Below are 17,675 nucleotides of genomic sequence, written 5' to 3'. Positions count from 1 at the left end.
TCCATCAGAATGGACAATGACTGGAGTTATGAAGTAAGGAGCAGGAGACGGGTTTTGGTACCTTTCCTGAAAGAAGCTAGGAAAAGAGATCAATTTGCAAAACTGTGTAGAGACAAATTAAAGATTAACAACATGATCTTCAGTATAGAAGAATGTCTCGGAAGTAGGTTCAGAAGTAATGGAGAGTAATAGAAGAGTACTGAAGGAGAAAATTAGGGGATTAGTGTCTATGAGTATTGGAAATGATGGTAACATTAATGAAAATAGCAAGGTAATCGCTCCACGGAGTTCAACAATCAGACATAGAATGCGGAAAGAAGAAACCTTAAGCGTTCAGGAGAAGCCAGTAACGTCATCTGACAAGGATGAAGTATCAATATGTAGCGGAATTCTGAAAATGCATCAGAATTCGGACAGACAGCATCTGAGGGCGATTCGAAGGCGAGTACGAGAGTTGCAGAATCAGGATAAAACAACGGCAAGGCAGGCGAAGAAGAATGAAACTGATCCATGGGGCAGTGATGAAGGAAGAGGGGTGAATAATAAGAAGAAACATAATTTAAGGAGTTGGTTTAGTGGAAAAGTAGGGAGAGAAAATAGAAAGGAAAAGTAGATAGTAGGGGGGCAAGGATATCAATAGCAAGTGAAGTGAAGTGAATTGAAGTGAGGGGAGGATATAAATGTGGGGACCAGGAGTGGAGAAGTGGGGAAATAGATAGATAGATAGATAGATAGATAGATAGATAGATAGATAGATAGATAGATAGATAGATAGATAGATAGATAGATAGAGGAACGAGAGGTGACAAAGATATACATTTAAAGGAAACATGAGGTGGAAGAGAGAATGAAGTAAGTTATGACTTGCATAAATTGCTATGTAATAAGGTGGGATGGCACTGTACTGTATACAAAATATGTGAAGTACCATTTCACAGGAAATATTGCTTAACGACAAATACAGGGTGTTTAAAAAAGTATTCAATATTTTAGGAGGTGCTAGTATGCATCAAAACAAAAAAATAATGTCTAATAAACATGAGTCCTACAACACATACTTTCTGAGATCTGAACGCTTGTTCATAGGAGGTGCTCAATGTGATGTTCATTGTGACCTACATTGGTCTCATCGTATTAACGCTACTCAACTCAATCTTTGCATATTTCGCAGTCAACTAACCTCTACACGTAAAATAAATAATGTTTGTATATTTACTTTCACAGAACACCTAGGTTTCCCCTGTCGCACTGGCAAGCTGTTGGATGTGGCCAAGTTTGATGCTTCGTTCTTCGGGATACATTACAAACAGGCACACATCATGGACCCAATGTCCCGCATGCTATTAGAAAGGACTTACGAAGCCATTGTGGATGCAGGTCAGTAACTTCATGATAGCAGATGGCTGCGTATGTCATTTCGCACTGACCATCAGTCAATACTTTTGCCTGATCTTTAAACTCATTCAGCTTTAGTTATTTATTTCATGATGGAGTAACTAGATCGGTTTATATATAATGCGTGTAGCCGCGTCTGTGGCTCAACGCTAGCGGCTTGGTCTTCTATTCAAGCGGTCCGGGTTTGATCCCCGGCCAGATCGTGGTTGAATTTATGGTGGGCAAAGCAGACTTTGCAGAGAGTTTTTCTTGGCGTATTCCCGTTTCCCTTTTATCAGTCTACCAACACTCTCCTCCTTCCCCTCATTTCATCTATCATCTGCAATGGTAAAAGTAAGGTAAAATGAAGTCTTGGGAGATAGTACGGGTTTCCGGTGTTGAGATAGGAAGGAATTGGGGCTCCGAACCCCTCATGCTTATCAGGATACTAGTTTGCGCATGGGACCTGGCTCGATCAAGGTGCTGAGACATAATGGCCCACCTGTCGGAATAAGATTCACGAATGTCACTCAGGCTACCTGTTGGATTTAGATTCAAATTCAAATTCAAATTTATTCATAATTTACATTTGAAATGGTACATTTGAATAGATTAACCGAAACGAGCATATGCTCATCGCATATTCATCGCATCCGCCTTTATAAGATATTTTATGCCGTCAATTGAAAATAATACGATAGAAAAAATCTAGGAGAATTCAACTGATGAGGAGCCGAGACAGCGTCCAGTGACTAGAGCGCTGGACCCGGATTGGATCCCCGGCGTACCCTGATTTATAATTTGTGTTAGACAAGCCCGTAGTCCAGGTAATACAGGAGTTTTCTCTGGGATCTCAATTCCCCTGTGGCATCCCAATAGATCTCCATCATCATCCCATCTCATTGCGGGTATAGCGTAGACCAGCCTCCTATGGCGCACTCTGGGCAACGACTCTGTCGGTAAATTTGTGTACACAACTGGCTTCATATGGGTGAACAGTCAAGAATCTGTCATTAGAAAAAAAAACCTTTAGGAATATAAAAGTATAGGCCTACAGCTGATTGGTTATTCTTATATACAGTATACAGTATATACGCAAAGAAATTTCTAAAGTGAACACTCTTCATACTCACATTCACGCTCGCTATAACAGTGCACACAAATTTCTACTCTCTTTGGTTTGAAAACAGACATTTTCAGATCAAATGTCATAATTACACTTACAGACAATTATAAGTAACTGTTATCGAGTATGTGGAAGTGTTATTTTAGTTTTTACTAAAGCATCAAGTAGTATAAAACATATTTTCTCCATTGTATAAAATAAACTTTAGTTATGCTACAACCTCTGATTGAGGTTCTGCTGATATGTAGCCTACGTATATAGGGTAAACCAATCAGGGTTGGACTCCTAATCGCACTCTCGGCGGCTGAGTCATACGTAACGATGCTACCATGCGGAGGATTTGTTCTGCGCTTTTGCGTTTAGTATTGAGTAATGATGTACTTGCCGAATTCACAATTCATGTTCAAAATGACGTCTTTGTGATATTTGGCAGACAGCACATCGCCTGAAGACATGTTCACCAACTCGCTGCAGTTCGTTCTACAAAATGGCTCGAATTTATGTCATGTAGCTGTTGTTCATGAAAACGGTGTAGATTTCCATTGTCCCAGTAACGATTATTTTTAGTGTTCACCTAGGCACTGAAGTGGAACCATGCTTCGTCACTATAAAAAATTAAGGTATGGTCAAGTAGTTCATCATACACTGACTGTTGAAACCACATGTAAAACCTAAGTCTGCTCTGATAATTGGGTTCTGTTAAACTCTGAACTACACGAATTTTGTAAGGTTTTAATTTTAATTGTATCGTACCTCTAATCACTCAAGACTGTGACACCCCCACCTGCTGAGCCACACGGCGGGATGATGTCGTAGGACTTCTCTCTAGTCGGTGGCCAGTTTCGTCTAACATCTCCTCAGTGAGAACACGCTTCACACATGTTCGTTTCTTATCCAATACTGATCCAGTTGTACGAAATTTCTTCACTAAATTGTGTATCATTGCTTTAGAAGGCTCTGACGAATCAGGAAATGACTGACGGAAGTTTATTACAACTGTTCTCCAAGATTCGTATTTCACAAAGTTGTAAATAAACGCTCGTTGTTCAAGGCTATATTTCATAATGAATACACTACTGCACTCTAAATGTACGATATACAGCTGCACCCTCACGGAGTGAACGTAGTTACGTAACTAAACACGAAACGTACGCGAGCAAGACACTGCGATGTCGCAGCAGTTACTACGCATACCACTTTTTGCTGACACCGGTCTAGGCCTGGCTGACTCACTTTGTATTATCAAACAGTACATCTCACTTGACGATATGTGTCAGAGGAAGAACAATATTGTTTGTGTACATCTCAAGTCTCATTAGTGTAATTATGTTACTAGTTACGATGTATGCAACAATGGAGGGAAAAGAAATTGGTCACCCTAGCCCATAATCTCCTGGCTTAGTTGCCTCATGTGACACCAACAGTTATGCTACCTCCTGACTGCCTATGTTTTCGTCGAATTTTTCACCTCTCTGATCCACATAATCACTAATTTAAATTTACAAAATGAAAGTTAGGACTACCATCTTGCAACGAAATTCAGTAATGAAGAGCGATCGAGATTTTTCCCAGAAACTTAGGGACTGTTTCTAATAAATTGCTGATAAAGAGTTCCTCTCAAATAAAATGACAGAAGATAATGTGCCATTAAATTATCGAGGGTTTGCCGACTTATATATGTATTTCAAATGGATGCTGGTGGTTTCTCACACATAAGGCTTGAAAATTTCTTCAGTTCTTACTTAACTGACTTACTTACTTACTTACTTACAAATGGCTTTTAAGGAACCAGAAGGTTCATTGCCGCCCTCACATATGCCCGCCAGCGGTCCCTATCCTGTGCAAGATTAATCCAGTCTCTTTCATCATACCCCACCTCCCTCAAATCCATTTTAATATTATCCTCCCGTCTACGTCTCGGACTCCCTAAAGGTCTTTTTCTCTCCGGTCTCCCAACTAATACTCTATATGCATTTCTGGATTCGCCTATACGTGCTACATGCCCTGCCCATCTCAAACGTCTGGAATTAATGTTCCTAATTATGTCAGGTGAAGAATACAATGCGTGCAGTTCTGTGTTGTGTAACTTTCTCCATTCTCCTGTAACTTCATCCCGCTTAGCCCCAAATATTTTCCTAAGCACCTTATTCTCAAACACCCTTAACCTATGTTCCTCTCTCAGAGTGAGAGTCCAAGTTTCACAACCATACAGAACAACCGGTAATATAACTGTTTTATAAATTCTAACTTTCAGATTTTTGGACAGCAGACTGGATGATAAGAGCTTCTCAACCGAATAATAACACGCATTTCCAATATTTATTCTGCGTTTAATTTCCTCCCGAGTGTCATTTATATTTGTTACTGTTGCTCCAAGATATTTGAATTTTTCCACCTCTTCGAAGGATAAATCTCCAATTTTTATATTTCCATTTCGTACAATATTCTGGTCACGAGACATAATCATATACTTTGTCTTTTCGGGATTTACTTCCAAACCGATCGCTTTACTTGCTTCAAGTAAAATTTCCGTGTTTTCCCTAATCGTTTGTGTATTTTCTCCTAACATATTCACGTCATCCGCATAGACAAGCAGCTGATGTAACCCGTTCAATACCAAACCCTCTGTGTTATCCTGAACTTTCCTAATGGCATATTCTAAAGCGAAGTTAAAAAGTAAAGGTGATAGTGCATCTCCCTGCTTTAGCCCGCAGTGAATTGGAAAAGCATCAGATAGAAACTGACCTATACGGACTCTGCTGTATGTTTCACTGAGACACATTTTAATTAATCGAACTAGTTTCTTGGGAATACCAAATTCAATAAGAATATCATATAATACTTCCCTCTTAACCGAGTCATATGCCTTTTTGAAATCTACGAATAACTGATGTACTGTACCCTTATACTCCCATTTTTCTCCATTATCTGTCGAATACAAAAAATCTAATCAATAGTCGATCTATTACGCCGAAAACCGCACTGATGATCCCCAATAATTTCATCTACGTACGGAGTTAAATCTTCTCAAAAGAATATTGGACAAAATTTTGTACGACGTCAACAAAAGTGATATTCCTCGAAAGTTACCACAGTTGGTTTTGTCCCCTTTTTAAAAATAGGACTCCTTCCATTGTTCTGGTACAATTTCCTTTTCCCAAATAGCAAGTACAAGTTTATAAATTTCGCTATATAATGCACTTCCACCCTCTTGTATTAATTCTGCTGGAATTTGATCGATACCTGGAGACTTGTACTTTTTCAGATTTTCTATCGCAATTTCGACTTCTGAAAGCGTGGGTTCGGGTATAAATGGCTCAGCAGTTTGTATTTCAATTTCGTCCTGATCATTTCTATTTGGCCTATGCACATTTAGTAGTTGCGCAAAATAGTTTTTCCATCTGTTTAGGATTGATGGAGAGTCTGCAAGCAAGTCACCATTCTCATCCTTGATCACGTTTACCCTTGGCTGATATCCGTGCTTAAATTCCTTTATACCCTTATATAAATCTCGAATGTTTTTATTCTTTCCTTTGCTGTGGTCGTGCCAGAGAATCAGTCCTATTCCGAGGCTTATTGTAGGGATTCGTAACAAGCTGTTTTTTACGGTGATGGGTTGTTAGCCCTTCGCCCAACCCCCAAGCTGGAGGACCACCCCTTATTGGCTGTCCACGACTGCTTATTCAATATATTCGCAGCTACCCTCCTACTTAACTGACATTTAGGCATATTTTAGTAAAACCCCAGATCATATATAAATTGTTCATTCCTATGTTAAAAGCGGTTGCACTTTGAAGAGAACAAGCGCCAGGATCGCCACCCGTCCGCCGTAAACGAACACGAGTTGGCAGTACAGTCGCTAATGCAATTCAAATGGGAGTTATGACGTGACTCCTTATGTAACAATTAGATGGCTGAATAGTAAACCTGACAAAAGTTGTTACCGTCAAAGCTTATAACGCAGAGCAATCTGGGTATATAATTATGATCTAGGGTTTAACTTATAGCTAAGAAAGCAAGTCTTGAAACTGAGGATTGCTTACACAGCACTGTAAGCACAATTTACAGGAGCTGATGTGAGGACAATAAGTCACTGTTTTGCGGGGATAATTTTTCTTAGTGAGAAGGGTGTAGTGCATCTAGCGTTTTATAGGTACTTTGTACTATTGAGAATTATATGATCTTGTTTTATTTAGCTTATAAGCAAAAATGTTAGGTTCAAGAAGAAGAAATAGGCTTCATAGAGTAAAAACGTATGTCTGACTATAACCTGGCGAACTTGCTCAGGATTTCGACAAAAAAGGATAAAAAAAATATTGATGAAACTGCCGAAAATAGGCTATAGCTGTTTACAGTAATAAACACTGGTTTTGTTAGATGTATTCTCTCATTTATTTCTCACCATTTCTTAAGAAATAGTAACTTATTATTTCAGTATCTATTTAATTACTTAATTATTTTCCATACAGTACTTGAGCGAATATGATAGATCACTAAGCAATGACTTAAGCTACAGTCAAAGATAGCTTAAGCTAGTCTAACTTATTTGTTATTTTCATTGAATACTCCCATCGCTCAGTCTTTTACAATAAGGTATTGTATTTATCATAATTAGTATTAAATTTTGGTATACTAAATGGTGCGGTGACAGGTTCTCCGATATCATTCTGCGCATGGTAAAGTACCCACTTATGTATTATCTTATAACAAAGAAAGACTCGAGACCAACCGACGTAAAGGGAAATCAAACTATGTTACATTGTTTCTTTTTGTATTTATCCCCGCATTTATTAATCACCTAATTTATGTACGAATAATATGTTATTAAGTTAGAATTAAGTTGAATGAACTTTCATATTCACTGTACATATTCCAAGTCTGAAAGAAACAGCGCGGCTGTTCCCACTTGCATGACATAACGCACTAGAATGACGTCACCGCAGTAACCTATCAATAAAAAAAATACAGCACGATTGTCATACCAGCTACGACATGATAAATGTTTAACGAAACGGGAAATATTGTTGCCTGCTAGCTGGAACCGGCAACGAAAGAACCAAAATGTAGGACATTTAGGCCTATATCCAGTTTTTTAGTAGAAACTTTCCTCATTAGAAGACAAAGTATACTCTAACAATTTGTGTGATTGTATAAAAGAAAATTAATATTAGACATATAAGTAAGTCTTATCGAAAACTAATGACAAGAACGTGACAAAGATTGAAACAAATATACAGATACAGAAATACAGAAATTTACAGCTGTAAGTTATAACTGTGATTTCTTAGAGGAGCTATGGATCCTTCAATAGTTAACAACAAAATACATTTTAATCGATGGATTTTTAGATTATGTTTTTGGCAAAAAGTGTTTTACAAAATGGAGAATAGTTCTTAAGACCTATTACTTTGATTTCTCAAAGTTTGAATGTATTTTTCTAAATAATAGGGAATGGTGGTTTCGTAAATGCTTTTCTTTCCTTTGTCAACATAATCATATTGACCACTGTAACTTTCAAAGCGAATAGTTAGGTCGATCACTAAGTCAATATCAGAATTGCTTTTGTAGGGCAATATATTAATTATTTTAGTGCTTCCATTTTCTGCCAAACCAAATAGTTTCTCATGCAGGCCCCTACTGTGAATGCTACATCTTTAAATGCACTGGCACTTTCAGATCTAATTTTATGATGTCTGTTATTACACAAAACCTCTCCATATGGACAGGATCTCAGGACGTGCTCAAGAGTTTCGATATCTCTTTGACATCGTCTGCAGAGGTTAATGTCTGGGATCTGCCCGAAATGGAGCGGACCGCGTATACGTTAGCCGTCATTTTGATGGCCTCATGCCATTCGCTAACCGATAAACCTTAATGATTTCGGATACCAACTGTTCACAGGTGTATATTAATTAAATAGAGCCATCTCTTTCCGTTTATATGATAAATTACACCATTTTTGACATTTCTTGTTTTTAAGCTCCTGCCTTGTTTTCCATGTTGCAAATAGTTGCGTGCCTTTATTAATAAAGTCTTCTCTCTCTTCAAATCTTAGTAGTAAGAGAATTTATGACTAGATACCTCGAAAGTTCAAACATATTAATGTTTGACGTTAAAATCGTATTATTTGTAATGTACCATTTTTTATGATAATGTGAGACCTGTCAAATTCCAGTAATATTTCACTAAAATAAGTCCAGAAAACTCTTAAGACTCGCTGGTCTCGCACAAAAGAGAGCTCGATTCAAATAATCAGGTACGGTAAGTTACCCAAGGCAGATTATTTATGTAGGCTATACAAAAGTCACTGTTTGAAACTTATGAAGTAACATATTTTATTAGTAAGAACAAAAAGTCTCGCACAGTTGGTGAGATTGGTTAAGAATTCCATATTTCGGAGAGCAATGAATATCATAACGATATCATAATTATAATTTTATATACGGAGTGTTTCCGGGCTGGTGTTACAAACTTTCAGGGATGATAGCGAAGGGCACATGTATCAATTTGAGATAAGGAACCCTGGACCGGAAATGACTGAGTCGAAAGTTATAAGCACGTCACCTGACGTCTTGGCTCAGTTTGTGGAATAACTCTGCCCTTTGCACTTGAATTGGACGAACGTATGAATGAAGCTTGCGCATTAAATCCCTGATCGTGGTAAAATATATCAACAATACTTTAATTAAAAGAACTTTTGCTCTTGGAGTTCCTGCCTACTTCAAAATCTTTTGTTGTTTAGAGGCTAATTTATGACTTTTCTTTTCATAAAATGAGATAGTTTGGGAGGGAACATTAATCTTCGTAATTACTGATGATGATACTTCTATGTCTGGGAAGAAATCTGCTGTTGGCGTCTTGGTTTAGGGAAAGGCTCCACATTTGGTAGCAATCAATTTTTTAAACATCGTCACTAGCATATAAAACACTGACTTCAGAACTTGAATCAGCCATGGATAGGCTACCACTGTTCAAGTAGTGCTACAGATGAATAGACTGATTTTCACGTGGACTAATATTAATTATTACATTACACCGCTCGCAACTGCCGAGGTTATATCAGCTTCGCCGATGTACCGGAATTTTGTCACGCAGGAGTTGTTTACATGCCAGTAAATCTACTGACATGAGGATATCGCATTGTAAGCACACTTAAATCCCATTGACCTGGGCCGGGATCGAACCCGCAACCTCGGGCACAGAAGGTCAGCACTATACCGGCTGCGCCAACCAGGCCGACATTATCACGTGGAATAGGCTTGTCTCTATTTATGGTACTTGCAAGAGAAATAAGCCTAAGCTTAATTTCTGTGAGGAAAGGAAAACATATGTGAATAGTTTGAAGTTCAAGATTTAATTGTGCCCTTGCCCCATCTTATTCACGTACTCCAACATCTAAATGACTTCAGCATGTGGATCCAAGGTGATACCACAGTCTAGTATATACAATCACGAAGCGTTGGGTGATTTTTTGCATTTTTGATAGAGCGCTCCAAGCGGTTAGCAACTCAGAGTACTAGAAATAATAGACTGCACCATCCTAGTATATACAGTCACGAAGCTTGAGTTTATGAGGGTACTAGAAACAGTAGACTGTGCAGGTACTATTTCGCATTGTCTGTAATGAGGCGATAGTAGTGATCCTAGTGGTTAGCAACTATCTATGGATGCATATTTACTATGTATTCAGCTTCGTGACTGTATATACTATATATTTGGAAAATATCATATTCTCAGTTGATAAATACTTTGGTCAAGAAGAATTAAAAATGAACTGTGGATTCAATACCAATTCACTTTCAACTTGCATTCAGTGGGTGAAGCAAAAAAAAAAAAAAATGACCGCATCAAACTAAACTACACTTATAGAATATGGTTCTAGTGACTAGTGAATATGCTTCTAAGATTGTGAAGTCAGTGTGGCAATGTATTTTCATAATGTGTGATAGTGTATGGATTTCCCGTCAGTTGGCGTTCATGTAGATGATAGATATGATTATATTCAAGTTAGGTCACATCATTGAGTCTTTTGGTTAACGATCATGGAGGAGGCGGAACACAAAGTGCGTGGTATGTGCGACAGTTGTCAGTGGATGGTTTTTGGGATTTTCAAAAGAGCAATTGTTGAATATTGAAGAACTGCACCTTTTTTTTTGTGAAGATATGGCGTATTATACAATAAATATTTTAGTGTAAATTAATTGCGCTGAACTGGAGAATCAGCTACGATAGCTTTCAAGGATGGCGTTGGCTTGTGGCGTCGTTAGAAGGAGAGATTTGTTTTTTTTTTCTCTCTCTCTCTCTCTACCTCCTTCGTTCTGAACATTACTGACAGATAGCACCACTGTTAGCGACAAGGTTAGGTAGGATTAGATGAGCATATACTGTACATACAGTATATTAGTCTAAATTAGACACACGGACAATGACAGGCTCATTAATATTTCGAAATATACTCTCGTTATGATTATGTTGTTCTTTAAAAGTGTTTTGAAATATATTCTTATTAGAATTATGTTGTTTCTTATCAATATTTTCAAATATATTGACGTTAGCAGTAGATACTGTTATTTTTATTATCAACAAAAAAAAAAATCTTAGGATGGGCTCGCGACAGGAACAGTTCGGCTGTGGCGTATGCGCGCACCTCTAATGCAGTGTCAGCATAGTCCTTACCTGGATTAATTTTCGCTTACACATTCCAGATCAAATCAAGAAGTTCCCTTTCTTGCTCCGGTTACACATATTGCAAATATGAAGATTAGGTTTGGTTAGTTTAGATTTTTGTTAACCAAGTCTGCGCATGCGTAGTTATCAGCTGTCAGCCAAACTGTTCCTGTCGCGAGCCGCACGTCAAATCTTATGTTTGATTATGTTTTAATCTCCCCCTACTTCTATTTGCGTAAATATTGTGAGTAGATTACGTGGCAGACATCAACCGCAAATTTATTTTTGTTCATTTGAATAATATTCCGTGAACAACACCTTTTTATCCCTTTATTTCGTTGTGTTAACCTACTATAAGATCTTGGCACATTTGCATTTTCTCTCAGTGTAATCAAAACACCGCCGTTATATTCCGTAAACCTTGGACTTGACTAGTGGAGTCAATTATTTAAGAATAGAGTCGCGAATTTTATCACCACCATTTCGATTATCTTTGGTTTCACACTGCTCGGTAGAGCTCGAACGCAAACTTGTGGCACCTGCGCGAAAGACGAAATGGCATCCACTTACATGGACTCGCCCAGGAGTCTTGCTGGGGGGGGGGTGTTTGAACAGTATGCTCTATGACAGGGGTCGTCAGCACAGAGCACGCTGGGGCTAGTCTCTCTTATCTGCAGAAAACGCAGTGCACTAGGGTGCACTCCGTAGCTGCTAGGGGGTATGCTCTCTATCTCTCCCTGTTGCACGACAGTGCACACGGGACAGCACCGCGTACCCTTTGCACATTTCAGCGAGTGCTGACGACCACTGCTCTATGAGTAAGCAGTCGCCGTAGTCTCAGAAGGAAGTTCGCGCATGTTGGTGCCACGAGTTTGCAATCGGGCTTTACGACCCGGTGACTAGTGGCCAGCGCAGTTGGCGTTTCTCTACCGTGCGTATTATTCAGTTGTTCCGCAAATTGTGAATCTGTGGAATAAGTGAGTTTTCTGAAATCGAAGATCAGTGACAGGGTAAATTTGATTTGTTATTGCTTTTGGTATGCTTTGCATATACCTTGTTTGGTAAGTAGGTAGCCAGATAGATAGAAAGGCGATGTTTATAAGAAGTAAGTTACATTTAATTTTTTCCTAGAAGTTATCCATTTTAGCGAATTTTTAAAATTTAGAACTTTCTAACGTTGAATTTTGTTTAAATTTGAACTGTGTTTTCCGTCATATTCGTCAACTTTCATTTTTGAAAAACCATGAAATATGGCAGTCACAACGAGCTACAGTTTTACTCTATAGATAATGCATTGCATCATTAATGTAAGGGATAGATAAATGGTGATATAAGAAACTATATTGTGACAATTCGTGTAGAATATTGTTGCAAATCACTTGTAGACATTCGCTCCTATGCTCGCTCATGTTACAAACTCCAGATATATGACTCGTTATCTGAGGAAATAACAATCACATGCAGTTTAATGTTTATGGATATTACTGTTTAACCTAGAATTAAGTGTATATTCTTTTTATTATTCTAATACATTATTTTTGGAGAAAAAATTTGAATCTTAAGTCATTTGTAATTTTTGGTATACAGTATATTCTTATAATCAATTAATGATAAAACTTCAGCAGTTTTCCGAAAGTAATTTCAAGGAATATAGGAAAAATATGCAAATAAAATATTATGTTTCTGAAAAGGATTTTAAATGTAAATATAGGCCAAATAAAAATACTTTAAATATTGTATTGTAATCATTGATGCCCTCCACTCTTAGGAGACCTTAGCCCTTAATAGAACATAAAAGACTGATTCATTAATTTATACATTGCAAGTGACACTAGCTATATATTTAGGATTATCTCAATGCTGATATGACAATGCAGCCAACTTATGAAAAAAAAGTTTCAGGTACAAAATCAAATAAAATCAATCTCTACACTAAATTAGTTTTGAAAATATGTCAGTCCACTTTGTAGAGTAACGGTTGGAATGCTTGACCGTGAAACGAGCGGGCCCGGGTTCAAATCCTGGTTGGGACAAGTTACCTGGTTGAGGTTTTCTCCGGGATTTTCCCTCAACCCATTAAGATCAAATGTTGGGTAACTTTCGGCGCTGGAACCTGGACTCATTTCGCCGGCATTATCACCTTAATATCATTCAGACGCTAAATAACCGAAGCAGTTGATAAAGTGTCGTAAAATAACCCACTAAAAATATCTGGTAAAGTTCGGTTTCTGAGAATCTTACAATTCCTGTGTTAGAAATATTTTTACAATAACAGTTTGAGAGTTACACCTAGTGCACAAGTATGTAATTTAAAAAATGTGTAATTTAATCTGTATACCTTTTTATTGTTTTCTTTAGGTATCAATCCTCGCCTTCTCAAAGGGAAAAGGGTTGGAGTGATCTTTGGTACATTATACTGCGAGTCAGAGAGGACTTGGCTACTAGAGAATAAACAAGAGAACAACGACTTTGTTATCACGGGCTGCAGCAGAGCCATGTTTCCCAATCGCATTTCCTATTGGCTTGGCATCAATGGTAGGTCATAACAAATTCTTTTATAATTTCAGTTGTTGTAGTTTCTATTCTGTATGGTTAATTTTGTTATTTCTTATTCTTATTGAAATCTACAATCACTTATAGCAAGAAAAGAAATTGTTTGGGATTTTATTTTCAACCATTCCAGTTTTAAAAATATGTTCTACACGCTTTAATTCTTAATACTCATAGTAGCTTGATATAATTCGAGCATAACACGTGATATATTGCAGGTCCCAGTTACACAGTGGATACAGCTTGTTCTGCTAGCATGTATGCAATTGAGCATGGTTATAGAGCTATCCGAGATGGACTATGTGATGCTGCCATAGTAGGGGGTTCAAATCTCTGTCTGCATCCATACATATCGCTTCAGTTCTCACGCCTTGGAATCCTTAGTCCTGAAGGAAAATGCAGATGTTTTGATAAAGATGGTGAGTATGTTTAAATGCGCTTTTGAAGAAAATGATCTTACATTCTCGATGAGACTGGTAGCTAACCTTATGCAATTCATGTGAATTTTCTTTCAAGTTTGCCCCAAATTGGAGCAATAAAACGTGCCTTGGGTTGATTATTTTTCAATATATTTTATAATATCGCACAATTTTTCTGAATTGAAAGTGTTTATATTTCAGAAGTTAAATATTGCTGGCACAACCGGAAGTTAGTGTTTAACGATTCAGAAATTAAACCGTTTGATTGATACGGCAATTAGAGTTTCAGACACCATTTGGGAGTAGTACACTCTCCCACAGAATGAATCAGTTCAATTTATAAATGACTAGCTCAATTGGTAGAGAAACTAATTACGAATGGACGGTCCCGGTTTAAATTCCGAATAGTGGCGGTTGTTTTTTTTTTCCGTTGATAAAAGTTCCTTGGCGGCACCGGTGTCCATTCAGCCTCAAGTTAATAATGTACTCTTGGTAAATTGATAACAAGTAATGATTTCATGTAATTGTCTTTACAGCAAACGGCTACGCACGCAGTGAAGCTATCTGCGTTGTTTTCCTGCAGAAGGCTAGTGAAGCAAAGCGTATATATGCTAGAATAGTGAACGTAAAGACCAACTGTGATGGATACAAAGAGCAGGGAATCACGTATCCATCTGGACCAGGGCAAAGGGAATTGTTAGAGAAGTTCTATGAGGAATGCGCTGTTAATCCTGCAACAGTGGACTATGTCGAGGCACACGGCACAGCCACAAAGGTAGGCTACAATCTTGAACACAAAAAATGATCGATCTCCTGTAGCGTGTATTTGTCTGATTCCACCTTCGGGCTTTGCCTGGTTCACATAACTAGGAAAAGGATGCTTGTTTTGCACCTAAATTACTTCTTGAATATGCAGCATCTTTGTTAGGCCTATAGATTATTAATAACACTTGATCTATAAGCACACAGAAAAAATAACAAACAAACAAAACAAAGTAAAAAAAAACAGAGCGGAGGCTTGCATAAGAAATTCGTTCACGTGTAACCCCGTAAACCTAAGCTTCCACGAAATCAACCGAAGTCTTCTGAAGGAGACTAAGTGTATGGTAATCGGTCAATTTTTGTCAAAGATGATACTTTCATAATATGTAAGAAGTACCAAATGATGGGGAAATAGGCCTAACCATATTTCTTCGAACTCGATGTTCTAGCGGGTAGCACGCTTATCGTTGTGAGATACATTTTGAAGAGCGTTAGAATCTTTAGCATGGCCCCCTCCATGAGGAAAGTAAAGCTTTAGGTCACGTGTTTTAGACTGACGGAACGTGAAAAAAAAAAAAAAAAAAAAAAAAAAAGAATTCTATCCCTGATAGGGAACTCAGGCAAAATCTGTCGGCCATTTTCTGCACACAATGAACTAATTCGCTGAAAAACTTTTCAATGAAATAAAGGCTTCGTAAAAATGGAGTAATTACCACCACCACCACCACCAATACCTCCACCACCACCACCACCACCACCACCACCACCACCACCACCACCACTACAACCACAACCAGCACTTCCATTACCACTACTACCATTACCAATACCAACACTAATACCACTACCAATATCATCACTATCATTACCACTCTAATCACCAATAGAATCACTACCATTACTACTACCACAATCACTCCCACTAAAAATAACATTACCATTACCACTACCAATACTGCCATTACCACCAATACCATTATCACTAACACCACCACAATCATTATCACTACCACCACTATCAATACAACTACCAACACTACCACCACTACCACTATCACCACTACCATTATCTCTACCATCACTACCATTTCCACTACCACCACTACCATTACTATTACCTTCAACCATTATCACTATCATTACCGTAATTATCACTACTAACACTACCACTGCCAACACTACCACTACCACCATCATTACCATTACCACCACGACCACTACCATTACTACTACCACCAGCACCATTACCACTACCACCACTATCATTACCATTACCACTACGACCACTACCATTACTACTACCACCACTAGCTTTACCACTACTACCACTATCGCTATCGCTATCACTATCACTATCACACTATCGCTATAACTATTAATATATCACTATCGCTATCACTATCACTATCACTATCACTATCACTATCACTATCACTATCAATATCACTATCACTATCACTATCAATATCACTATCACTATCAATATCACTATCACTAAATCACTAAATCACTATCACTGTCGCCATCACTATCACTATCATTATCACTGTCACTATCATTACTATTATCGCTATCGCTATCACTATCACTACCACCAGTACCACTTGTACAGAGTCGTTAAAATATTGGTAGCCTGTCTCATGCTGGAACATTGCAGGTCACTAGTTGAAATGTCGACATCCTACAGCAGGTCACTCTTAACATCCATCAATTTGAGTAGTCCTATAGCCTATTTGAATTGGAAAATGTATTTTCATTGTAAATATTATTAACATATTTACTTGTAGGTTGGCGATCCTGAGGAAGTTAACACCTTGGATAAAGTTTTCTGCAAAAATAGGAAAACGCCACTTCCCATAGGATCGGTGAAATCGAATATGGGGCACGGTGAACCAGCCTCAGGGCTGTGCGGTGTCACCAAAGTGATCATCGCCATGGAGACGGGGTTTGTCCCTCCAAATCTGCATTTCAACAGCTGCAAGGATTTACCTGGGTTGAAGGCAGGGAGAATTAAGGTGAAGTACACAACCGAAATATATTTTGAAGTTAAAAATATGCTGATGGTAAAAGTGTTCTTAATATAGTTAGAAATGCATCTTGGCGTTCTCTGATATTCTATTTCATTTACCTCTGAAAGGAAGAATGCTGTAATTGATGTACAGTGCCAGATAAAAAAATGGACCGCCTGAATTGTCCAAGTTCCAGATTCAACACATTGCGCATGCTCAGTACTCCAAAGCAGTAAAACACACGACATCGCTTTGACAGTTATTGCAATACATTTTACATCAATTTTTGTCTTAACCCTAAAGGCATTTGAAAAGATGCGATGAGATTGATCTATTCTTAATAGTAGATGAATATTTATAAAATAGAATGATGGTAAACGAAATTAACCCACATAATTGATTAAAAAGAAAACTTTTTCCTCAACAATGTCCGAACTCTGAACTCTGTAGTCTGCAAGTAAACACGCTAGTACAGAGCTATTAGGGTTGTATTGCTGTACCGTGTTTTGAATAATGATGACCCTTAGGTATTAATTTGATTTGATTTTTAGATTAATTTCATGCTTTTAGTTAAGCATTTAAATGCCTTCCTTTAATACCATTCAAATAATATACTGGGTGTGGATCGTGCTCTGTATGGAGCTTAAAGAAGCGTGTCTTTTTTGTTTCTGCGACTGCACCTCAGAATTTTGAGTAACATTGTTCAGGATATGGTTTCTAAAAAAGTGATTTTGTTTACAATTAGTATTTCACATTTAATTCTTTTTA

At 37.8% G+C, this 17,675-nt stretch overlaps 1 protein-coding gene across 4 annotated transcripts in view; it reads left to right on the top strand.

Annotated features, from left to right (window-relative positions):
• The window catches only part of LOC138696405 (fatty acid synthase-like), a 260,583-nt gene that overhangs the window by 86,695 nt on the left and 156,213 nt on the right, over positions 1-17,675 (top strand). For all 4 annotated transcript variants that reach the window (XM_069821328.1, XM_069821325.1, XM_069821327.1 and 1 more), the window contains exons 3-7: positions 1,225-1,377; positions 13,526-13,702; positions 13,936-14,136; positions 14,673-14,911; positions 16,686-16,913. In XM_069821328.1, the coding sequence (XP_069677429.1) occupies positions 1,225-1,377; positions 13,526-13,702; positions 13,936-14,136; positions 14,673-14,911; positions 16,686-16,913 (998 nt within the window). The remainder of the gene's footprint in view (positions 1-1,224; positions 1,378-13,525; positions 13,703-13,935; positions 14,137-14,672; positions 14,912-16,685; positions 16,914-17,675) is intronic.

Source organism: Periplaneta americana, chromosome 3 (genome assembly GCF_040183065.1).
Source record: "Periplaneta americana isolate PAMFEO1 chromosome 3, P.americana_PAMFEO1_priV1, whole genome shotgun sequence".
In the NCBI taxonomy this organism is placed as follows: domain Eukaryota; kingdom Metazoa; phylum Arthropoda; class Insecta; order Blattodea; family Blattidae; genus Periplaneta; species Periplaneta americana.
The sequence above is the reverse complement of the archived record's forward strand: the minus strand, read 5'-3'. Positions and strand labels throughout refer to the sequence as shown.